This window comes from Zophobas morio, unplaced genomic scaffold (assembly GCF_036711695.1).
Source record: "Zophobas morio isolate AGI-343-1 ecotype UQ-CSIRO unplaced genomic scaffold, CSIRO_AGI_Zmor_V1 ptg000012l, whole genome shotgun sequence".
Lineage (NCBI taxonomy): Eukaryota > Metazoa > Arthropoda > Insecta > Coleoptera > Tenebrionidae > Zophobas > Zophobas morio.
The window spans coordinates 14,427,883-14,454,583 of record NW_026972117.1 but is presented as its reverse complement, the minus strand read 5'-3'; the positions used below and the strand labels follow the sequence as shown (position 1 = coordinate 14,454,583).

At 34.2% G+C, this 26,701-nt stretch overlaps 1 protein-coding gene and 2 non-coding genes across 7 annotated transcripts in view; 1 reads left to right on the top strand and 2 right to left on the bottom strand.

Moving 5' to 3' along the window:
- Window positions 1-3,707, top strand: part of LOC135127835 (puratrophin-1-like) — a 529,067-nt gene extending 525,360 nt beyond the window's left edge. For 3 of the 5 annotated variants that reach the window (XM_064054474.1, XM_064054475.1, XM_064054477.1), the window contains exons 12-20: window positions 432-1,156; window positions 1,208-1,547; window positions 1,595-1,825; window positions 1,872-2,018; window positions 2,072-2,285; window positions 2,343-2,459; window positions 2,525-2,632; window positions 2,688-2,939; window positions 3,088-3,707. In XM_064054474.1, the coding sequence (XP_063910544.1) occupies window positions 432-1,156; window positions 1,208-1,547; window positions 1,595-1,825; window positions 1,872-2,018; window positions 2,072-2,285; window positions 2,343-2,459; window positions 2,525-2,632; window positions 2,688-2,939; window positions 3,088-3,158 (2,205 nt within the window). In that variant the 3' untranslated portion in view covers window positions 3,159-3,707. The remainder of the gene's footprint in view (window positions 1-431; window positions 1,157-1,207; window positions 1,548-1,594; window positions 1,826-1,871; window positions 2,019-2,071; window positions 2,286-2,342; window positions 2,460-2,524; window positions 2,633-2,687; window positions 2,940-3,087) is intronic. The other 2 variants (XM_064054476.1, XM_064054478.1) reach the window with 2 other exon arrangements.
- A 16,226-nt stretch (window positions 3,708-19,933) lies between these two features.
- Trnav-aac (transfer RNA valine (anticodon AAC)) lies at window positions 19,934-20,006 on the bottom strand. Its single transcript has one exon. It is a non-coding gene; the product is annotated as a tRNA-Val (tRNA).
- A 76-nt stretch (window positions 20,007-20,082) lies between these two features.
- Window positions 20,083-20,155, bottom strand: Trnav-uac (transfer RNA valine (anticodon UAC)). The gene has a single exon. It is a non-coding gene; the product is annotated as a tRNA-Val (tRNA).
- Between the last annotated feature and the right edge of the window lie 6,546 nt (window positions 20,156-26,701).

Below are 26,701 nucleotides of genomic sequence, written 5' to 3'. Positions count from 1 at the left end.
AAAATAATTATAAAGTAATATAAAGCGTTGAAATATCAAACACTCGGAAGAAGTTCTTGAGATAAAGTTTCAAAATCATAACTTACGTCTGATAAGAAAGTAGATAATTTTCGTATATGAGGAAAAATGTCTGCATTGTTGGACCAAGATAAAGATTATATGAAAAATTATGACACAAAAAAAGAAGACAGCAGTTTGTAGTTGCCAGTGTCCTTAGAAAAAGTCTTAGAACATCAGTTGTAAAACACTTAAAACATCTTTAGCATTCTTTTGTCTAATTATGTGATTTTTCTCTGAGCTTTGTTTTGAAATTTTGTAAGAAATAGTTTTAAGGACAAAAATGCAAGAAAACAAAACAAAAAATTTAGTAATAAGAATAAGTTAATTTGAAATTTTTTAAATTAACAAGATAACGTAATTCCCTTTTTTAGGCTATCAAGCGAAAGGAAGAATGCATCACCGTCCAGCCCCCCGACAAGTACCCCAGCGACCCCCCAACCGCCACCAGCACCCCCGTAAAATCTCACAATACTCAAATCCGCCGCAGATCTGTAAGTTCCCTGGCCTACATCTACCACTGCAACCACCACGCCGCAGGCGAACTGTGCAACTGCTGCGAATCCGACACCGAGAACACCGTTTCGTACAAACTCAAGAAAAAGTACATCCAAACCCTCCAAACGTGCGTCTGCAGAGACACCCTAGAACGTAAGAACAGCGCCACCCTCGACGGCATCAAAGAAGAACGCGAAAGCGTGGAGGACCTCCTCGAGAAAATGGACGACCATCGGTGCGACAGCGGCCTGTCGACCGCGGACAATTCTGTGGGTGAGGAAAGTGTTTGCAACAAGAAAAAACTCCAAAGGACATGTTCGTGCCAGTATTACCGCGAAAGTTGTGCTGCGTGCAGTGCGGGAAGTTCGAGTGCGGGTTCTAATCAAGATCACACGGATAACCAGCAGGACAGTATCATCGAGGAGGGAAGCGATGGCTTCATCAAGAGCAACAGCAGCGACGACATCGAAGAAGAGCACTACAGCGAAGAAAGAAGAAAAGTGCCTCCGATTGCGGCCAATAACCACCTGTATTGTCACGCGTCGAGTCTCGATCTTCCTTCTGATGCTTTGTACAGTAACATGGATCCAAAAACACAAAAGTGAGTCCTGGTGGGGTTTTTATCGTCATTGTAGCTAATTGTTTTGTGTAGGACTGTAACTTTTATCATCAAGGAGATGATTGAGACTGAACGCGATTATGTCAAATCCTTGGACTACGTCATTGTCAATTATATACCGGAGTTGATGAGGGAGGATATTCCACAGGCTTTGAGGGGTCAGCGGAACATCATTTTCGGCAACGTCGAGAAGATCTACGAATTCCACAGTCAGCACTTCCTTCTGGAACTGGAAAGCTGCGAAAGTAACCCTCTACAAGTTGGACAGATTTTCCTCAAGCACGACAAGAAGTTTTACTTGTATGCGCTCTATAACAAGAACAAACCAAAGTCGGATTCGTTGATGTCCGAGTATGGATCTTTGTTCTTCAAGGTGAGTTTTCAATCACGTTAGTTACGATATTCACTTTATTGTTGTAGAGCAAACAACTGGAACTTAAAGACAAAATGGATTTGGCTAGCTACTTGTTGAAGCCGGTACAAAGGATGGGCAAGTATGCCCTTCTTCTCCAACAAATGATGAAAGCGGTGGGTCCTTCCATAGAACGAATCCAGGAACTCGAAGACTTGAAGCAAGCCGAAGAAATGGTTAGGTTTAAGTTGAGGCACGGCAACGACTTACTTGCCATGGATTCGATAAGAGAGTGTGATGTAAGTTGTCTCTGTTCGTGTTCCTTTTGGTGACGTTGTGTTTCAGGTGAATCTCAAAGAACAAGGAAGTTTGTTGCGCCAGAACGAGTTCTTGGTGTGGGAGGGTCGCAGTGGAAAAAAGTCGCTAAGACAAGTGTTCCTTTTTGAAGAGTTGATACTGTTTAGTAAGGCTAGAAGATTCCCGGATCGTAAGGTACGGCCACACTTTTGTCTTAAGTACTGTATGCGATGTTAGTTCTGTTGTAGAATCTAGATCTGTACATTTACAAGAACAGTATCAAGATGACTGACATTGGATTGACGGCGAAGATTGGCGACAGCGCCACTAAGTTCGAAATTTGGTTCAGGAAAAGGAAACCCAACGATACTTTCACGTTGCAGGCGATGTCGGAGGATGTCAAGAAGGCTTGGATTGAGGAATTGTCCCAATTGTTGTGGAGGCAGGCTATCAAAAACAGAGGTACGTTGTGTGTATTTTCCACCTTTAACAAATCTAGCTTGTTTATTACCCTTTCAGCCGTCAGGATGGCCGAAATGTCTTCAATGGGCATCGGAAACAAGCCTTGCTTGGACATCCGGCCCAGCGCCGACCAAATCAGCGACCGCTCCATCAGCGTGGACCAACTCAGTAGAAGTAAGCCCTGATCCCACCTCAGCACTAACACCTCTTCCCCACTAACACATTCGCTTAACTTTTAGAAATCACCACCCCGTTGTTTCCTTGTAAGATACCGGAATGCGCCTGCCTGCGTTGCTGTAGCGACCTTAGCGCTTATCTAACCAGTAGTACTCTTAACCTGCATGATGGTAGCACTCACCTACCGCGCATGCGTGACTCAATTCGCTGACTCTTTGTTTGCAGCCGCCCCAAGATTCCGAAATTCGATCGTGGGTCCAGTCGTAGAGTCGTGCAGGAATGCGAAGAGACCGCATTCGGTGATTTCCATGTCGTCGAGTGTTTCTTCGGGGAGCACCAGTTCCGCCAACAGCGGAGGACCGAATAATTCGATGAATCTCAGTTTCGAATCGGCTTGCGATAGTCCCAAGCCCTACCATAGATCTGCCACTTTGAATAGCCAGTGCTCCACGGGTGTGTACAGTTTTAACGATTTAGGTATCTATTATGAGGGAATGCACATCGCGAGAGTGCCACTGGTATACAGCGCTAGATGAATCCAGCATTGTATAGAGTGACATGATCGTAGTATGTTAATGTTGTGTTATAGTGCCACAGATCTAGAGTGAGAGCTTTCTTGTTGCAGAAAGTGGGATCATCGCCGACATGTCGATGGGTTCCGACGAGTGTTCAGAGCAGACCCACACTGGCCTTTAGAGAATCAAATTTGCGGTTAGTTTAGGGAATTTTGGCTGTTTTAAGTCAACACACACCATGTGCCAGATAATCTACCAGTTAGCTTTAAGTTATTCTATATTTTTATTATATGAAAACATAACGATTATTTAAGCACTGTTTTATGTCATAGAATGTATTATTGTTATGGCATCGAAACACTAAATAGGTATTGTACATATTTTAAGATGTATGTTTATTTATATATGATTAACAGAATTTCCATCATTGAAAGTCTAGTAAATTTTATTCTCGTTGTGTACGTACTTTGTACTTAAATTGTTTTTCCCATGAGCTAACATTATGTGCACATGTTTTTTCAATTTACAAACACAACACTCACCATAGATCAGGGATTTTTCATCTGCTTCTAACAGAATTTTAGATAGTGTCTATCTTATAAATTTGTGCGAGTAAATTTACAGCAACCACTAATTTTACGATAGAGATGTATAGCGAAGTACATATGCATGTATGATTTTTATATTAAAATTGTAGTCATAAATATATAATAAATATGTATAAAAGCTATGTTTTATTTTATTTGCATTTAAAACTGAGGTGCAGCTTTTTTAGGTTCTGACTGACAAAATGGTGTCCTAAGTTGTATATCAAAATGGCGGAGTAGCAAGTATTACAATAAAATTAGGGTGAAACAAGGGTCAGAAATTATTACCATCATGTTGGCAATATTGTTAGAAGACCCCCATAGAGATAATAATAGCTAAGCTTACACATTAAGGTCTCGTCGATAGCAGGCTAAATTCTATATTCATTAAATTGTACTCCTTTTTAACAAGATGTTGCAAATGTGTAAAGTAAAATTTTGCAAAGACTGATTAACTGATTACTCTGAAACGCGATTTAAAGTCAACTTTGTATAAATCATTAATCAGAATTTATCTGTTCATTCCTTTCAAAAATTTGATGATGTCTCAGATCATTGCTAAGTAAATCTGGCTTGACATTTACAGTGTGAGAAGTTGCTTTATCTATGGTTTAATAATGCATCTAATATCACTAATATGGCAATTTAGATATAGAATGAGCTAAGGAACGGAATGCTGATTATATAGAAGCTGAATGAACACAGCTTTTCAGTAGTTCAGTGATCCCATGTCTCTGACTGTGTGACACCGAGAGGGCGATGCTCGATTCCTTGCCAGACGGCGGTGTTTTTTGGTTAATTAAAACCAAATTTAATGTAATAATTACTGTTATTATTTTGTCATTTCTATTAATTATTCTGGCACTTTTTATAGCGACACGGTACAGTACAATACTGAACAGCATAATTGCTTCACATTTTTTCATTGCGTATCTGGAGCCTGCATTGTCTACGTTTCAGAAAGAGAGAGAAGTATTGTCTCAACTCTTTCCGAGAATTTTTTGTTTTCAAGACGTGATTTTTTATTGAATTGAGGTAAAACGAAAGTAATATAAATATATGTATTAATTGAAGTTTTCATAGGAAAAAAGGATGATTTATGAAGAAATGGAACCGAGATAAGAAACACATCTAAACCAAGATACAAGAATGACATCTTTCTGTATTTATTTGGTTGTACTTAATGTGCTTGAATATTTTATTGAAGATTTTTAAGAAGATCGAGAAATTTTGAAGTTCTAGATTTTCTTTCTGTATTTTTCAAATTATTGTTTGTTATTTCTTAAAGTTAAAATAACATTTACTGTGGAAAAGTTTGAGGTGACGTCATCAAATTGTTAGTAGAGATGATTGGACAAATTTTGGTTAACGTTTTACCATCTGCATGATATCTGTAACAAATATATAAAATTTCGCAAGATTTAGTCCAGTATTTTCGGAGATCTTTGCCTAAATCGGTAGACGGACGGTAATAGACGACTTATTTATTTTATTATAAGACACCTGTCACTCCACCTTACTCCTTTTGTCAAAACTGACATGGTTAACAGTGATAATATTTAATTCACGTCAAAATTGTCATTGATTCAAGCTTAATTAATAGGGAAATCCATTAAATGATTATTTTTTATTAATTACTAGCTGATCCCGTGAACTTCGTTTCACCTACAACTTAATTTTGAATCTGCAAACCGAATGCTTTGAAATCTTGCAGATGTTTTAAACATCTGATAAGCATAATAAATTTTTATTCAAAATAATACTTACTTAAATTGATGACGTCAGCCCAAAATTTTGCCAAATGAATCCTTTTTAAAATATCCAAAATAGGATGAGACTATATTTGTGATTTATCATTCCATTCATATTTTTTAGTTTTGCTTATAGGGGGTGTATATATATATATATGTATATTAATCACTGAGTCAGTTTATTTTATTGATTGAAGCAAGAATTGCAAAACTAAATTTTTAGATTTATTGCAGACGTTTTGAAGTTACTGTTTGACATGGTAAGTTTTTAATTAAAATATATCTGTTTATCAAGCCCAAAAACTTGATGACGTCATCTCAAGATTTTGCCGAACAAATCCTATCTAAAATGTGCAAAATATCATCAGTATATTTTCGTAAATTTATCATTGCATTCATATTTTTTAGATTTGCTTTTACAGTGACAAAAAAATGTATGGATCAGTCAATTTATTTTAGAAAATAACTCAAGAGTTGCAGAAATGACATAATTAATATAATTCATAATGTTTAAATATGATAACTATTAATATGTCATAATTAAACCGAAAACCATTTTCCTAAGAACACGAGGTTAGCAAAAACAAATTAGTTTGTTTAAACATTGTTAAATTAACCCCGAACATGTACAATTTCTGAGCGAAAATATGAAAAATAATTTTTGCAATCTCATCGTGACGTACGACGACGTCACTGACACGTGAGCTACCTAATAAAAGGTCACATTTTTCGGTCCTCTGCGTTTAGTTTTGATTTCGGTTTGGTGGCAGCAACATCAGAGTCCGTTTTGTCTTAAAAGTAGGGCTCTTTTCACGAATTTCTAATTTATATATTTAAATATTAGTGAAAATGTGTTGTATTAGTACTGTGAACACGAACGAAAATGGATATTTTTTCGAAAAGGACCGAAAACAGGGTAAGTTCGGGTTCAGTTTTAATTTATCGGATTCCGTGATTCGTTCACTCGAGAATATTTAAATTTTGGGAAAATTTTCGAAACGATTGAAATGGGTTGATCAAAGCTATACATTTTCACGACATAAATAAATAAATTTTAAACATAATTAATATCATTTATAATGTTTAAATATGATAAGCATCAATGTATGATAATTAAACCGAAACCCGTTGTCCTACAAGCCCGAAATTATTAAAGTAAATCAATTTGTTTAAACAATGTTAAATTATCCCCGAAAATGTGCATTTTCCCGGCCAAAATATGAAAAATAAATTTTGCAATCTCATCGTGACGTACGATGACGTCAATGTCACCTGAGCTACTTGTATAAAGGTCACGTGTTTCGGTCCTTTGTGTTCAGTTTTAATTTCTGTTTGATGGCGGCAAGATCGTCGCTTCATTTCGGCGTAAAAGTGGAGCGTTTTAGCGAATTTCTAGTTTATTATTAATACATATTACGGAAAATATGTTGTGTTAGTGCTGTGAACACGAACGAAAATGGATATTTTTCCGAAAAGGACCGAAAACAGGGTAAGTACGACTTCAGTTTTAATTTATCGGATTCCGTGATTCGTTTGGTCGACAATGTTTACATTTTGGATAAATTTTCGAAACGATTGAAATTGGTGGGTCAAAGCTATACATTTTCGCGATATAATTAAATAAAATTTAAACATAATTGCTACAATTCATAATGTTAAAATATGATAACTATCAATATATGATAATTAAACCGAAATCCGTTTTCCTAAGAACACGAGGTTGGTTAAAACAAATTAGTTTGTTTAAACATTGTTAAATTAACCCCGAAAATGTACAATTTCTGATCTAAAATATGAAAAATAATTTTTGCAATCTCATCGTGACGTACGATGATGTCACTGTCACGTGAGCTACCTGTATAAAGGTCACGTTTTTCGGTCCTTTGTGTTCAGTATTAATTTCTGTTTGATGCCGGCAAGGTCGTCGCTTCCTTTTGGCGTAAAAGTGGAGCGTTTTAGCGGATTTCTAGTTTATTATTAATACATATTACGGAAGATATGTTCTGTTAGTGCTGTGAACACGGACGAAAATGGATATTTTTCCGAAAAAGACCGAAAACAGGGTAAGTACGACTTCAGTTTTAATTTATCGGATTCCGTGATTCGTTTGGTCGACAATGTTTACATTTTGGATAAATTTTCGATACGATTGAAGTTGGTGGGTCAAAGCTATACATTTTCGCGATATAATTAAATAAAATTTAAACATAATTAATGGAATTCATAATGTTCAAATATGATAACTACAATATATGATAATTAAACCGAAATCCATCTTCCTAAGAACACGAGGTTAGCAAAAACAAATTAGTTTGTTTAAACATTGTTAAATTAACCCCGAATATGTACAATTTCTGATCTAAAATATGAAAAATAATTTTTGCAATCTCATCGTGACGTACGATGACGTCACTGTCACGTGAGCTACCTGATAAAAGGTCAATTTTTCCATCCTCTGTGTTTAGTTTTGATTCCGGTCTGGTAGCAGCAACACTGGATCTCCGTTTTGGCTTAAAAGTAGCACGTGTTCGCGAATTTCTAATTTATTGTTAATAAATATTAGCGAAAATGTTTTGTGTTACGTGCTGTGAACACGAAGGAAAGTGGATATTTTTCCAAAAATGCCCGATTTTTTTTGAAATATGTTGTTAATAACATGCATTCAGGACTGATAAAGTACGGCTTTGGAATATACAAAGTGCAGCGTTCATAATTCACAAAATACCGTATGCATCATTTTTAAACTACGGCGTCCAAATTTACAAAATACGGTGTCCTTCACCCGTGCTATCAAACCCTAGTCATCTCTTTTAATGGCAAGACGCACTCCAGACCTCCTCGTATTGTTTGGTTCTTGCTGGGCAACAGCAACGAGCGAGCAAAGTCATCGCTCTTTGGTGGCAAACGGGGAGAAATTTGTATATTGTAACTTTTGTAATTGAAGCATTTTGTACTGTATATTGTATGTGTTACTAACTTAACTTGGGTCTTGCCAATTTAGCTCCAGTGGTGCAAATGCTTTGTTTTCACGGTGCATTTGCTTGGGTTTTAATTTTGCAACAGTGCATTCTTTGGTTCCGAGACTGAATTCTCCATGTCGTCAGACGCTTTGGCCTGGGGGGGTTCTCTGGGCCCTTAGACGCTGGGTCATCATCCTAAAAGGATGAGGTTCATCATCCCAAAGGGATGAGGTCAGTCGGCCCTGTATCTATGCGGCTGCGTTCTCCCTTGGGCGTGTGAGCGCTGCGACCTATAGATTTCGTTTCGAGTTCCATCGGTGTGCTTGCTTGGGTTTTCATTTTGCAACAACGCATCCTTTGGTTCCAGGTCTGAATTCTCCATGTCGTCAGGAGCTCTTGGTCTGGGGGGGGGTTCTGTTGGCCCTTAGACGCTGGGTCGCATCATCCTATAAGGATGAGGTCAGTCGGCCTTGGATTTATGCGGCTGCATTCCTGCCTTGGGCGAACGAGCACTGCGACCAATAGATTTCGTTCCGAGTTCCATCGGTGTGCTTGCTTGGGTTTTCATTTTGCAACATTCTCAATTTTTGGTGCAATTTCTTCCGGTGGTGTATTGGGTACTAACTTTGCATTTGTATTGTATCTGAATTGTATCTGTATCTGTAGTGTATTCTGTATTGTAGCTGGATTGTAGGTACCTGTATTGTATTTCCGTTGTATTGTACTGTATAACGTTATATCCCTCATTAACAATTCCTAGCCCTCTCCTTTCCTAGCGAGATCTGCTCCAGACCTTCCCGTGGTTCTTGCTGAGCATCAACTATCGAGGACAGAAAATTCAAATTCAAAACCAGCAAAGTTTCACAAAAATCATGAAAATCGCTCGTTGGTGGCCAACGTGGAGCAAAAGAGACTTTTGTAACTCAGCTTTGTTAACTCTATATTCTTAAGGAAAAAAAAAATTACATTTAATTTATCATTTATAAGGACAAATAGTCATTTGCCACGCCGATGCTCATTTTTAGATTAAATGCTCACAAAACGCGTAAATGTTCAATTTGTGTCCGGGGAGATACAATGTTTGCAAGTAGATATACAGTACATCGGGTAGATGCTCAGGTAGAGAAGAGTAATAATGAAGCAGGTACTTTGTACTTCGAATATGAGTATCTACTCAGTTTTATTCATACCACTCAATGTCTCGCTTCAATGTTTGATTATGTTGATTATGAGCACAACGCTGATCAACTTCCGTATCCGAATTACCCATGAAATAAATCATTGCGATTTGCACCTGAGGTAGTTCGTCGCACATTTGATTGACTTCGTGGACCTATGTCAGCTTGTTGTCTTCTCGGCATTGTAATGGACTTAATAAAACGACAGAATTATTTTCACAGTCAATCAAATCTGTAAATTTTGTCTTGGGAATTTTAAAATATTGAAAACTTCAAACTAAATCCTCGAATAACAGTAAAGGTTGAGGTTTTGTCGAAACCAACAAAGTGAACATAGGTAAATGGAAGGGCAGTTCAAAATTAATAAGAAACTTTCGCAATGCGTAACTAAATTCACTTTAACGAACACTTTTCTTAGAGTAAACGACGTTTTTTGTTACGAAAAAACAAACAACGACTTGAAATGCAATAATACTTTTCACAATCGCACGGAAGAAATAGTTTTGTATGACACGTCAGTCAAACGACAGGTCCGTCAGGAACGCCAACTATTCAAATTCATTCGAAGTGGCGATTCCCATGTAGAATTTTTATTTTTTTTTTATCTTTTAGCCGTCTTATTTTTTATAAATTTTCTTACATATAAACCTGTCCTGACAATGAGGAACACGTAAAAAAAAGAATCGTCCAATTCGGTGCAGTCGTTATGAAGTTATGAGCGTACATACATTTCGGCGATTCATTTTTATTAATATAGATTATCAAAACGTCATAATCAGTTTCAAAAGCGCTTAAAAGTGACGTAACGCCAAGCATTTGAACCAGATTTGGTAATAGTAGCGCAAAAATGTTTCCAGAATTGGCTTTATTTCGGTAAAATATTAACACTTAGTAGGCGCTGCATGATTGACATTTCATTAAATTAACTCGCGATACTTTAACTAGATGTTAATTAATAGTTTAATCGCCCAGTAACGCCCCCAAAAATCGAAAATGGTTTAATTTTCGACCGATTACGTTAATTACTGACCAATTTCAAACTTTTCCGACCTTTTGGAAAGTGTATCCATGTAATCGCTCATTTTCCAGACTTTAAAGGGTTACAGGAACTGATGTTACTAAGTGATTGTGAATAAAACGTATGACCGGCGTTTCTGTTAGAAAAACTTGTCGCAAAAAAGAACCTTCGATAAAAGTGCACTTGCAGGTTGTTAGTCATCGCGTCGTGTTCTGTGAAATTTGTTGTTTGTTTCGGTAAAAATTAATTCAATTTTCGAGTTTTGTGGGGTGTCGAAGTGGCTTATGCTAGTGCTAAATTAACCCAGAGACATAATTTTGTGTGGTGGATCTTTGGGACCAAGACTTCTTCCTAAAGTGTTCGTCTTCCCGGTTTGTAATTTCAATTTGTGTGTGACGAAGTTCATCTCAACAAAATTTCGACATGATGGATTCAACAAATGTGTGGATAATGACAATGATGATGAACACTTGGAACATTTGCTGCAGGTAAGTGAATCAATTTACTGGGCTATATCTACTTACTTTCTTGTTTTACATACGGAATTGCCGTACTTAATGGCCACTGTAACAATAACAAGTTATTGATTATTGCAAGATTCGATGTAATATTACTTCGAGTAATATATTTTTTTCCATTTAGCATTTTTGTGTTGACGAAGTTAAAGTCTACACACAAGCGGTTTTTGTGGCAAATTTGTTGAAAGTTTTATGCCAAAAGCGAACAATTTTTAGAGCATATGTTAAGAAGATAAATTATTCTTGTTGTATTAATAATAATTCGTTGGCTCAGTGCTAGTTTGTTCCATATGATTTTTATGCCAGCCAGTTACTATAGTCATTCCCTTTTTGCTTTTAATACATAAAACCAACTACTTTGGTTGATAATATTTAAACTAAATTATTTTTAGATTGTTCCATATACATTTCAACTGATTTCTTAAATTTTAACATAAAAATTTGTGGGGTTTATAATTTTTATCTTAGAGTAGAAGGTTTTGGGGTAGTTTATGCAACTGTTTTACGATACAAAAAATTAACATATGAACCAGTGTATATTCTTAAAATTTTCGAACTACAACAGAAAAATTAAGTAATCTACCAAAGTCAAATGTTTACAGTACAAAAAAGGAAAACCAATTTCAACGATGACGAACCTTCCGTGTGTGTCAGATTCTGTCCAAATGTTGTACCACAAAATTCTAGAACAAATTAACGATAATCCACAGACAGATTAACAAAAATACAAAAACTTTTTTTTTGTTTGTTTTCATAAAATCACAAATACATCAACCATCTTATAGTACCACTTTAGATCTACAGTATGTTCCCGGATTGACTTCACAAGGGGGAAAAATTAAATTAAAGAATTATTTACGAGTTAGAATTGAACTATGTTCTGAAAGGGGTGGTGGGTTATTCGGACATGTAGTAGTATTTTTCGTTTTTTCAATTTTGGGAACATAGTCATTCATTTCTACTAAAAATGTAATATCAAATCCCAAATTCTTTAATTTAAAACACATTTGAAACCATTTCGTTATGTTCAACATTTTTGTTCAAATTTTATGGCAACACTTTAAGGGGGAACGTTAGACGAGAGACAAGTTTGAATTGAGCGCCATTTGTTGCCTTAAACGCAACCAGCAATTCTTCTTTAAATCTATCTACCTGACGCGCTGGGATAGACGACTACCGGACGTGGGTCATAAAAGCATCCTAAGCCGATATTGCAGAATAATGATAATTTATGACAGGCGGCCTACAACATACCTTCAGCACAGAATAATCATTTCTCGTATTCTTTTGACATATTAATTTTAATATTCCAAACAATTATTATATTATTCAAACACAATTTAGACACTGTAGAGCAAACAAGGCTTATCAAGCCCGTCTATTAGTTTATTCGCCTAAATATATTATTAATACCGTTTTCAAATTACACCAAAATTGAAAAATCGAAAACTTAATAATTGAAAAATTGAAAAATCTATAAATCGAGAAATTGAACAATCTAAAAATTAAACAATTTAAAAATCGAAGAATTGGAAAACTAGAAAATCTAAACCGAGAACTTGAAAAATCGAATAATCGAGAAATCAAAACATCAAGGAAAACAAAAAAATTAACGGAAAATCTAGAACTTAAAAATTGAAAAATTAAAATACCTATCGAAAAATTGAAAAACCCAGAAATCGAAACATCAAAAAATGGAAAAATTGAAGAACCGAAACATCGCAAAATCTCAGAACTGAAATACTGAAAAACTGAAAAATGGAAGGAAAATTGAAAAATCGAAAAAGTGGAAAAATTCAAAACTGAAATCTTGAAAAACTGAAAAATGGAAAGAAAATTGAAAAATCGGAAAAGTGAAAAAATCCAAAACTGAAACATTGAAAAATCCAGAAATCGAAAAATTGAAAAATCACAATTGAAGAAAGAATTGAAAAATCAAGAAATAGAGAAATGGGAAAATCAAAAAATCCGTTAATCGAAAAATTGAAAAATCGAAAAATTTAGAAACGTCAAAAATTGAAAACTGAAAAATAAAAAAAATTAAAAATCGTAAAACTGTAATATCGTAAAGTTAATAAATTGAAAACCTGAAAATTTTTGAAAAAAAAAATCGTATCAAAATCTAAAAATTCAAAAAATCGAGAAATTGAACAATCAAAAAATCAAAACATTGAAATCCCAGTAAGTTGATAAATAGGAAAATTTAAAAAACAAAAATTTTAAAAATCCAAGAATTGAACAAAAAAAATCTAAGCCTGAAAAATTTAATGATCGAGAACAAAAAATCTAAAATTTAAAAATTCGACAAATTGAAAAATCATGGAACTGAAAAATCGAAAATTCGAGACAGTGAGAAATCTAAAAACCTAAAATTTTAAAAACTGAAAAATTAAAATATCGAAAAATTTAAAAACCGAGAAAACACGATATCAAAAATTTGAAAAATTGAAGAAACGAAATATTGCAAAATTCTAAAGCTGAAATATTGAAAAACCTAAAAATGGAAGGAAAATTAAAGAATCGAAACAGTGAAAAAATCCCAAACTGAAACATTAAAAAATTGAGAAATGGAAAAATGGGAAAATGAAAAAAAGAGAGTTTAGACAGTACTTCCCTCGCTATTGGAAACGTGACGACTGCATGTCTATTATGTTTTTTTTTCACATTTGATTTCAAAGCATTCGGTTTTGTAGTTCCTCATTAAATCAATAAAATAAATTTGCGCATTTATTAAATTTTTTGAGTCACCCTGTATATCCGAATCCAAAAAATATGAATGGAATGATAAATTACAAGAAGAGACTTATCATATTTTGTAAATTTTAAATAGGATTATACGGCAAACTTTTGAGCTGACGTCATCAATTTTTTGGAGGGGATAAGCAAATATATTTTGACTAAAAATGTATTATGCTCTTTATAACCTTAAAATATTTGCAAGATTTCAAAGCATGGGGTTCTGTAGTTCCTGATTAAATCAATAAAATAAATGTAAGTATTCATTAATTTTTGGAGTCACCTGTATATGCAAATCCAAAAAACATGAATGGAATGATAAATCACAAGAAGAGACTCATCATATTTTATACAATTTAGATAGGATTTATTCAGCAAAACTTTGAGGTGACGTCATCAATTTTTTAGAGGGGATAAGTAAATATATTGTGATTAAAACGGTCCTGGTTTAATAACAAAAAAATATTGTTCGTCTATTAAACAAGCTCGTCTTAGACAAAGTATTCGTAAAAAAAATATGTCGTAAAAAAATTTACGAATGCTGGTCCCGACTGCGACTATGGTTTAAATATTTTTTAGAAAATCTTGTCATGGATGTAGAAACATTTGTGACAGCCAAAGAGGTTTTTTTGAGAAAATTATCTTTGAATTTAGACCAAATTGAAATAGACACTAGGCAACAGGCACATTTGGGCAAAAGAAAGAGAAATTAGGGTTACGGCTTCAAATTTTGGACGTATTTATAAACTTAGACCGACTACAGCAATAGCTAAAACTGTGGAGTCTCTGTTGTACAGTACATTTAGAGGTAATAGTCATACATACTATGGACAGCAAAGTGAGGAAAAAGCTGTCAAGTGTTTTGAAATAAATAAAAATATAAAAACTGAACGGTGTGGCTTGTTTATTTCAAAACAATTTCCTTACTTGGCTGCTAGTCCAGACACGGTTCTAGAGGATAGGAGTGCATTAGTCGAAATTAAATGCCCTTCAAAATCGCAAGATTTGTCTCCCGAAGAAGCAGTTAGAAAAAAAATAATCAAATTTTGTACATTGACAGACAGAGAATTGAAACTAAAAAAAAATCATGATTACTACTTTCAAGTCCAGGGACAAATGCTTGTTACGGGTATTTCACAAGTTTATTTTGTTATATGGATACCCAAAGGAATAAATATAGAAAAAATTTAAAGAAATATATGTAAAAGGATGGCAGATAAACTTGGCAGATTTTACTTTGGCGCATTATTGCCCGAAATAATTGATTCAAGAAGAAAGAGGAACTTGCCTTTGCGAGAGATTTTTTTTAAATAAATAAAATTTGTTTCTATTTTTTTATGTACTTTAATAATTTATTAGGAGTACATTTTTCACCACCAAGACTTGCATATTTTTATTATAAATATATTTTGAAAATGATCTCTCGGCAAATGAAAACATATACGAGCACTTTTTTCGAGTAAACAATGAAGGGAGAAGTTACTGGGCGTAGGGCTTTTTTAAAACACCTCCTTTCTGGGATAAGTAGTAGATACACTTAGCTACTTATACGTGTTAAACAAAAGCTGTATTTTATATATTTTTTATTATTATTATAAATATGTTTATTAGTTTTATTAATTGACAAAGTAAAATATATATTAACAATAGTATTACAATGAATTTTTAGTAATCATGTGGATTGAATTCAGGATCCTGAGTGGAGTAAAAATATTATAGTTCCCCAGTTTTAATTCGGTTTTATGATAGTACCTCATTGCGTAAAAGTTAATTTCCTTAACAATAGATTACTTCGGCCGGTCCTGGCGGCTTGTTATAAAACTGAGTTCCTTGCCATAAATTAGAAAAATCAGCCGAGAACTCTAACAATCAGTTTATGGTAGAGGATAATGTAAGAAATAACAGTAGGATGAATAAAGGGACATCACAGCTGCAGATGATACTGACTGATGACGTCACTGACAGAGAATTTTTGAATTTTGCGTACTAATTTTAGTGGTTGAAAACATAGCACTTCGTAGTTTGTTTATCAATTTTTACGATATTTTGTTTATCTATACTTCTACACTTATATTATAAAGATGAAGTGTTTGTTTGGTTGAACGCGCCAATCTCAGAAACTACTGGTTCGAATTCAAAAAATCTTTTTGTATTGGATAGTCCATTTATCGGATCTAGATATAGGCAATGTTGGGCAGTATCTAGATACATTTTTGGGTATCTAGCATCTGTATCTAGATACAATCGAATTTAAGCACAAAATATCTGTATCTAGATACAAAATTAATGGCACAGATACCGATACATTTTTTTATTTCACTTTTTTTTCAGTAGTTATTAGTTGAGTTATACTAGTAGTAATTTTTGATACTTCATGTTGCTGATTTTGGTCACATAAACAAAAATAGAGGTAAGAGGTCCACTAATAGTGTTCTGTCACGGAAATTTTCATATTTTAAATACCATCATTTCCTACATTGTAGCCTTCAGTACTTATACATCTTTAAATATAATCCTGAGGGGTAATAAATCTAAGCCATGGTAAGATGGTATTTTAAAAACCATAAACCACAATTCACTATTCACTGCGTTTTTCCCTTATTGGGACAATGCATTTTATCTGTGTACCTGAGCAACCCGGGTCCGGTAGGCCCGCTGGTTGGATTTGTGTTATTAAATAAGAGTAATTTTAACAGTAAAAATATTTGTTTAAGGTATGTTATTATTTTTAGAAAATAATAATTGCGTGTTACATAATGATTAATTTTTTCAATTGGCACAAATTAGTTCTGTAATCGACTAATCAAATGTTCAATACATGCATTTCTCTCGCATATCGCATATTTGTTACTGTTTTATACTTTTATTTTTCAGACAAATGTAGCTTTTCCTATTGCCACGTGTGTCATTCCTTCACTTTTTCATTGTTGGACCTAACACGAGGCGGGCTTGGCAGGTCCATTTTGCATATTTAAGTGTAAATCTTGGGCAATAAAATTAATATTTTTACAACCCTCGGTAGAATAATTTATCGTGATATATTCTCAAAAATGGTGAAACGAGATTAAAATAAAATGAGTTTCAACAAAAATCTGAAAATTTAAAGTTGCTCTCTGGTGATTCCGACCTGCCAGGCAGCCTTTGATCCTATAAGGGGTTTAAATACCTTTCTAAGAAATTGTACTTATTTTGCCTTATTAAACGGAACCAGCAATTCTTCCTAAATGTATATACCTGCCGCACCGGGATAGACGATTACCGGACATGCAAAAGTATAATGAAAGATATTCAGCATTTTCCAGTTGAGTCTTTTCTTCACACAATTTTGTGATGACCTAATCAACATTTCAGATCAACACGTATACCACCTTGGACTGGTTCAGTGTAATACTGTATTGTATTCCCAAAATTATCTGCGAAAATCGAGTGAGCCGTTCCATCAATTTTTTGGGGGGAATAAATAAATATTCTTAACAATTTACCATTCTTACAATAACTTTAAAACGTTTGCAAGATCTCAAAGTAGTCATTTCTGCAACTCTTGATTTATTCTCTAAAATAAATTAACTGATCCATCAGTGGCGGCTCGTCAGGGGGGGCCAGTTAGGCCAGGCCGAGTCTGTCACCGAACTTGTCAATTTGCGATATTCATTTTTATTTTAAACGCAAGAATATAATTTAAAGCTATTTTGAAATCACCTGATTTTACTGTTGTTATTATTTTTTTAATTACAAAAAGCGTTATCTAATTTATTCACTTTCGTTCGGAAGCACAAATCGTGCCGGGAAGTTTAAATATTTTTACTGCGAGGAGCAGCAGCTGAGGCCGGCCGACTACAAGAATAAACGTCGAATAATGTCATATCTGCTATCGCTCTCTGTTTAGCGGAATTAAAGAGAAATAGCTATAAAGACTGATACGTGTCTGATACCCTCTGATTAACGCGCCTGCAGCAGTGATTGGTCAAATGTCTGCTAAAATCGGCCGGCCTTTTGGCAGTACATCAAGTTGTTATAGCGCTATCACCTTCTGTTTGTATAAGTTAGAAGGCAATAGCGATGAAACCGTACAATATTACGTTTCATCACTCCACTTCTGCCGTGCACTTTTCCATGCGGTTCCCCACTACCAGCACCGGCCGGCCGCTGTCTGTATATTGTGAATTTCTGCAGTCTTCACGTGGATGAAATTGGTTTAGGTTTGTTTCTAATTTCAGTAACAATGACAACAGTTAGTAAGAGAAGTAGTAACTGATTTAAATTTTGATGCTGTTACACATCTATTAAATAATGACTTTCGACTTTTAACATACGATGATCAATTCCTGGGATATAAAAGAAATGACCCGTTCGGAGCCGCGCATGCAACATTTAATCGAAGCACGGAGCAATAATAACGTCAGCTCCGGTGCAATAGCATATTAATAATTAATAATTAATACAGCATGGTATGAAAATTATGAATGGCTGACGGGGAGCAAGTCAAAAAACAAACTATTTTGTTGATATTGTTTAATTTTTGAATATGATGTGGACAATAAATTCAAAAAAACTTCAGAAAAAGAGTTTTGCCTCTGGTCGTCTGGTACGATTGACATATTGAGTTACCGTGCTCTTTTGCCATCTTCCTAATTTCTCAACCCTGCTCCTGATGATGCTACTTACGAAAATGTAGAAGCCTCCGAAATTATTTCTGTCTTTAATTTTAATCATATACCTACCATCCACATCAGCATATGTTGAACGCAGTTTTTCAGCTTTAAAGCGAATTACAAATTTTACTAGAAACTCCATTAGTCAAAATCGATTATCCAAATTATTCGTTTTAGCAATAGAAAAAGAAGTGCTTACAAACTTAACGGCAGATCAAAAGTTCTATAATCAAGTAATTGACCACTTTGCCAATACAAAACAAAGACGCATTGAATTGGTTTATAAAAATTTCTAATTTACTTTTTTAATTTTGTTTTTTACTAATAAATAGTTGTTGACGTTTCATGTTATATTTTTTGTTAGAATGTGTTACTTTATAACTTGAATGTTATTTTCATTTTTATTTGAGTTTATTGTCGTTATTTTATTATTATAGATGGCTTATATTGTATAAGTATATGCTTTACTTTATACCTATTTGAAGAATATTTTTTATTTTGTTTTACCAAGTTGTTAGGACTATATGAATTAACACCATACAGGAAGCAAATTATAGATAATGACTGACTTGAGGTCCCTGGTTCTTGTATTCTATGTCTTAAAACTTTGGGTTACTCACTGCTGGCCGACCCAACCAAAATAGTCACGAGCCGCCACTGTGATCCATACATTTGTTTGAGTCACTGTAAAAGCAAATCTAAAAAATATGAATGCAATGATAAATTACGAAAATATACTGATGATATTTTGCACATTTTAGATAGGATTTATTCGACAAAATCTTGAGATGACGCCATCAAGTTTTTGGGCTTGATAAACAGATCTATTTTGATTAAAAATCTACCATGTCAAACAATAACTTCAAAACGTCTGCAATATTTCAAAATTGAGTTTTGCAATTCTTGATTCAATCAATAAAATAAATTGACTCATTAATTTTTTTGAGACACCCCCTATAAGCAAAACTAAAAAATATAGTCTCATCCTATTTTGTACATTTTAGATATGATTCATTTGGCAAAATTTTGTGCTGACGTCATCAATTTTTTGGAGGGGATAAGTAAATATATTTTGAATAAAAATTTATTATGCTTATCATATGTTTAAAACATTTGCAAGATTTCAAAGCAGATTCAAAATTAAATTGTAGGCGAAACGAAGTTCACGGGGTCAGCTAGTTTTTTTATAAGAAGACAGGCTACCAAAAGCAATGAAAACAATTCAAGAAGCTGGAATTAATTATCACAAACAGGACTGTATAATGAAAGGAGCAAATAATTAACTGACTGCCTGATTTTACAAATCTCAATTCCTCTCTTTTCGTGTACGGATTCGCGTTAGAATAATTAACATGAAGACACTAAATCATACGAAAAGGTACAAGTTGTAAAAAATAAATTAATTTTTGTTGTTGCCTCGTTAGCTCCTTAATTTTATTTCAAACATTTGCCTCCTCGTATATTATTTTTTTAAATCGTGTTTGTTTGTCGCAGTTGCTTATAATAATATACATATTTACAAAAGGTGGTAAAGAATTCCATATTTATTCAAAAAGTGATTCCACCCAGGATCGAACTGGGGACCTTCTGCGTGTTAGGCAGACGTGATAACCGCTACACCATGGAATCGATGTCTTGCATATGTTGCTCCACTTTTACAATGTAATTCGCGTACTACTTTTCGGTGAAAGTAGAAAAAAAAGAGTGGTTCCGCCCAGGATCGAACTGAGGACCTTCTGCGTGTAAAGCAGACGTGATAACCGCTACACTACGGAACCGCGTTACTCTAGGTTAATACACTGTGAATGATATACAACACAGCAGCACAAATTCTAAATTTTTAAGGGATTATTAGTATTAAGCTATTAAGATAATTATATAAATAGAAAAAGGTAATAAAGCATTTATGTTTTTATTGATACAACCGCGGAAACTTTAGACACATCAAAATATATACAAAAAAAAACATAAAATTAGTGTACATATAGTAATAGTAATATTGTTCTTTTAAATAAGTGCCACCAACAAAACTGGGCTTCTAGATGACGTTGGAGCCTGTTGTTTTTCTCATCTCTCTTGGTCATGATCATGAAAATCTTCTTCACGTATTTATAGACACGGCATGATAGAACCCAAGCACACGTGTTCAAAGTATCAAAACGACAATGAAATAATAAGCATTGCACTTTTACCAGAATGCATGCCGTATGTTCTACTGTTTATCTCATAAACATATTCCATGATTTAAATAAATGGATTTGGAAAGATATATATTTAGATACATGTGACTGCTATGTGACCTTTTGGATGTTTCTGACAATACCTCGGCTTCGTGCGTGCGTGCGGTTCAGTTGACCTGTGCTGCTCGTGGTTATAGTGGTAGTTATTGAGGATTAGGATTTGGCATAATAATCTTAAAATCCTAAATTGCACTCCATCTTTGTTTGTGCCTTTTTGACCCCTACCAGGGGTCGGTAAGTTTGTTAATGCAAATTTAGTTCCAATTTGATTACTCGTGATTGGTTCCATTAACCTATACCTTGAATATTATCGGTTATTTTTCTTTATCTTGTACCTACTTTTTCTTGGTGGTTGGTTATCTATCTTTTTACACCGCCTCCTTGATTGGGGCGGTGTACAGTAGGTTTAAGTCGTACTGACTTTAATTTTATTTAGATCTACAGCATAATGGCGGTAAAGTGCAGTAAATGTGCACGCACAATTGGCCGAAGCGACAATTACGTGTCTTGCAATCAATGTAAAAGTAACTTCCACTCATTATGTGCCGGTCTAACCGAAGAAAAACTTTGCAATTTACAAGACGCGGGAATGGCTGCTACTTGGTGTTGCTCTTTATGTAAGGTAGGCAATTTTTCATTAGAATTATCAACTGTTAGTCTTCCTGTTAAAGAACTTAAACAATTAGTTGAGACAATTGTTCGGAGTGAACTGCAGCCCCTGGCAGATAAAATTGAGTCCATGCAATCTGAAATTCGTAGTTTGACCGATATAAATACTCAACTTCGCACTGAGATTACAAAATTAACTAGAAATCCTCGGAGTAGTGAACTAACAACAGCTACTGATTTACATGCCAAAGTGTCTTATGCAGAAAAAGTTGCAAAGAATGCCCAAAAATCAGTTATAGTCAAACCTAAAGACAAAAACCAAACCACCAATAAAACTAAGTCCGACATTCTGTCTAGTTTCGACCCCGTTGAATCATTTGTGAACATTAGTAAGGTAAAAAATCTCAAAGATGGCGGCGTTTTACTTGGTTGTCAAGATCCTAGAAAATTTAAACAGTTGATCAAAAATAAACTTTCCTCAGCTTATGATATACGCGAAACTAAAACTCTGCGACCTCGTATTAGAATTGCTGGCGTATCAAATGAGATCGATGAAGACAACATTTTGAATTACCTAGTAAAGCAAAACGAATTTATTTTTGAGGAAGGTAATGATTATAATTTAATAAAATTCTATCCAGTTAAGAATAGTGAACATAATAGGTACCAGGGGATAATTGAAGTCGACATACCCACTTACAAAAGGGCGTTCAGTGTTGGTCATTCCTCTAAAGCCTGTAAGAGCAAGTTAATATGTCCGCGCTGTTCAGAAAGTCATGGTCTAAAAGAGTGTAAGGCTGAAACTCTCAATTGCATAAACTGTCTTAATCTGAAATCCACCGGTAAATTTGAGGACATTAGGGTTGATCATGCTACCTGGGATCGTAATAGCTGGCATGCTCATATCTTAGCTATTAGCAAACTTAAAAGTGACCTTTTTGGCGTCTCAATATAGCAACCAACTTTGTTTGTGATCTCTGAGTCTTCTGACTCTCATGAATCCCATTTAAATTCTGGTGGTGATGTAATTAATTCTTCTTATGCTGCTTCTTCTCTTTCTACAAATAATTTTTCTTTCAACTCTATGCCGCATTCTTTATCCATTTATTATCAAAACACTCGTGGTATCAATTCAAAATTAAATGATCTCTATAATTCTTTACTATTTTGTAGTTTTGATATCATATGTCTTTCGGAAACGTGGCTTAATGACTCGGTTAGCAATTCTGAGTTCTGCCCTTTGGATTTCAATATTCTTAGATCTGACAGAAGATTTCACAAACTAAATCTTACTAGAGGCGGTGGAGTATTAATTGCATTTCGACAACACTTTTCGATAACTCAAATAGACTTATCTTCTCACGGTTTTGACAAACTGAACTCGGTTGACATTATCGGTGCTAAATGTCTCTGTTCTTCCTTCTATATTTTTGTAGTAGGTATATGTTCAACCAAACACAGCCATTGAAGAACTCTTATTATTATTCAATTTATTAAGTGATCTAATACAACTACATGATCAACATATTTTAATCATTGGGGATTTTAATATACCAGAATATCACACAAACTTAGTAGACGTCGTTATTGGTAATAACAAACTATCTGTCTTAATTTCATTTCTAAATTTTCTCGATCTTAAACAGTACAACGGCGTCGCCAACATCAATGGTAGATACTTAGACTGCTTATTTCTTTGGAATATCATCCACCAAAAGTAAAGGTTATAAGTAACTCTAAATCTTCACAAAAACGCTGGAATTTTCGTAGAGCTGAGTTTCCAAATTTATATCGTCATTTAGATGAGATAAGTTGGTCTTTCTTGGAGAATGTTAAAAATGTTAATACTGCTTGCTGCCTCTTTTATAACAAACTTAATAGCATATTGGATCTTTATGTACCCAAATCTCAGCATTATTGTAATAATTCGTTTCCACCATGGTTCACTTGTAGTATTATTAGAAAAATCAAGCGAAGACTATGGCGTAAATATAAATCCCACAAAAACCAACTAAATCTACAGCATTTTAAAACTATTCGTAACGAGCTTAAACATGACATCAAAATCGCGTATCAGTTGTATACTCAAAATCTGGAAGCCACTATTAAGACCGATCCAAGGAAATTCTGGACTCATATTAGTCGTCTGAAAATGCGTTCTGGTATACCTTCTGAAATGAGTTATTTGGATAATATTTTGCGTAATCCCAAAGACATTGTAAATGCCTTTATGGAACACTTTCACTCCAGTTATTCGGATTTTAGTCCAAGTTCTATTGATGAGTTTATTGATGAGTTCAGCAATAATTCCAATAATTTTATTTCGGTTACGGAATCCAACGTCTTTGAAACCTTGATAACTATCAAACCTAATATGACTAGTGGCCTTGATAATATACCAGGTTTTTTATTACATGACTGTGCCTCAGTGTTTTCTTATCCTTTATCAGTTATATATAATATTATTTTGAAAACTGCATCGTTCCCAGACGTCTGGACATTACCTGTGATCTCACCAATTTTTAAGAAAGGGGAGAGACATTTAATAGAGAATTACCGACCCATCTCATTGATTTACAATTTTTCAAAGATTTTTGAGATGATTCTTCATAAATTTCTCTCATTTAATGTGCACAATTGGTTAACGGAATCCCAACATGGATTCATAAAGTGGTCGTTCTACTGTAACGAATTTGAGTTGTTTCACCCGATTCGAAGCCAATAGTTTCGATGCTAAACAGCAGGTGAACGTGATATATACTGATTTTTCCAGGGCGTTTGACAAAGTCAACCACAGAATTCTACTGATAAAATTACGCAACTTTGGCTTCTCCGATTGATTACTGAAATTAATGGAATCTTACTTAACTGGTCAATCAATGCGTGAAGTACCTTCAACATCAATCCGAAAAAATTTCGGTCCCGTTCGGCGTCCCACAGGGCTCTGTTCTAGGTCCGCTACTTTTCAATGTCTACATCAACGATGTTATTAAAAACATTAGTTCTCAGGTTTTAATTTACGCAGACGACCTAAAAATCTTTCGTCATATTATTAATATTGAAGACTGTCAAATTGTACAGCAAGATATTCACACTTTTGAAAAGTGGAGTAAATCTAACATGTTACCTATAAATTTTGGCAAATGCTTCATTATGTCCCTAACAAATAAAAGTTGTAAGCTTAGTTTCAATTACACTATTAACTTGAATATCTTATCAAGAGTGGATTCCTTCAGAGATCTTGGAATAATGTTTGATACTAAACTCACGTTTTTTCTACATATTAGTGATATAATTGTTGAAGCGTTTAAATCCCTTGGGTTTATCATCAGATGGTCCAGTTCTTTCAATAACATCACTACTTTTAATACGTTATATTGTGCTTTTGTAAGATCAAAACTTGAATACGCCAGTATTGTATGGGCTCCTTCAGCTCAATTTTACATTCAATCTATAGAAAAAAATCCAGAGGCGTTTTCTCAAGTTTTTAACATTCAAAATAGACGCTAATTATCCTCCTAGAGGCCTACACCAATCTGACCTTTTGATCAGATTTGGATATAACGACTTAAAGACTAGACGTATCAGAGCTTCTCTATATTTCCTTAAAAAACTAATACATTATGGCATCGATTGTCCACAGCTTTTGAAACAGCTTCACTTTTGGTTTCCCAGGCCATCATCGCGCCTTCAACAACTTTTCTATCTGCCGACGCCAAGGATTGACATTCAGAAATACTCTCCTCTACATGAAATGTGCTCTAACTATAACTGCCATCAAAACATGTTAGATTTCTTTAAGTAAAAATTCCTGGCTGCTCTTTAATTATTAATCTCTAATTACGCGTTGACTTTAGATCTCACCTTGTATAGGGGCAACAGTAATTTATAGCTGTTGTTTGAGAGAGATCAATTTGATGATCCGCTAACCGTTGGTCTATACTTAATTGGGTATTACCTGTTGACCAACTTACACACATAATAACATTAATAATAATAATAATAATAATATCTTCCTAGATCTACACCAGCTTTGGTTAAAAATAATATTCTTCGAATAATATGTAGTTCAATTTTTAAATTATACCTACTAGGTTGACTTAATTTCATACATATAAACAAGAGAATTCTAACGCAGCAAGTTTTTCTTTCATGGAATTTTCGTGTTTGATTTTCCATTCAACTAACATTTATCTACATTTTGTACCGCTTGTATGGGATGTTAAATGTAACACCTTTTTCATTATTTTAAAATATAAATAGAAATATCTTCTGTAGGTCAAGATTATTTGGTGCCCCCCTACCCCAGCGTTCATTTCTCTAAGGAAATAAATATTCTGTCCTTAGATTAAAGATTTGTCGAAATACATAATCTTCTAATTATTAAATTCGACTTCAGAATTCTTTTTCTCAGATTAATTAAAATGTAACCAGGATATTATATACAAATTAATGACAGTCTTACACGTTTTAAATTTCAAATTTTTAAGATTATCTGGTTACCAGTCCTATCCCAGTTTTTTTTTTCACTACTACCTACCAATTTACTTGGGTGTCCATAAAAAAGCTTGCTGCTTGGACTAATTTTTATTTCAAAAATGCCTAATAATAATGGAAACAACCATTTTCAACTCATTTGTATATTACACTTTATGTACAAGATTGCAAAGTACCATTATATATATGTATTAGCACTGCAGGACTTGAAGGCCCTGGGCTTTTCTGACGATAGCTTTCCATTGGTTCAACACTTTCCCGATAGTTCTATCCTCAGATGCTCTTCCTATCTGATTCGTTGCGCGCTAATTATCTTGGTAATTTTCGGTTCTCCATACACTTCTTCTACGTCCTTGTTTATTCTTCTTCTCCATTGTTCAAAATTTGTATTCCCGAAATTCCGATGGTGAGATCTTTAAAAAGAACTAAGTTACATGAAGTTAAATTATGACACACTTTGTCAACAATTCCAAACAACAAAGCATTTACATTGAGGTTAAATGATGCGTTTTTTCAGTATATTTATTAATTGAAAATGCGTTCATCGATTACCTCTGGATCGAAGCCTCCACATCACATACAAACAAAAAAAAAACACGTATTCAATACGAACAAAATCACAATAACCTGAGTCCATGAACCAAAGTTTAAGATCAGATTAGATGCCATAATTGAACTATTACTAATCTCGAGTGAGAAACCTTAGTTATAACTTGATAAACAAAAGAGTTAACCCCGAATAAGTGAATTTCCTTACACGTGGTTTATACGAACAATTTGACGTTGCTGCTAAATTGTATTAGAACCAGGAACAGTTGAAATCTTAACTTGAACTGTGAATTTAAAAATAATAAAAAAACTGTTTTTATATGGTGCGCTTTTTTTGGCACGTAGTGTATATTGTTAAATTAATGTAATGGTAATGTGTGCTAATATCCAACACGTTTCAACAGGAATAATTTCAAGATTCAACGTTAA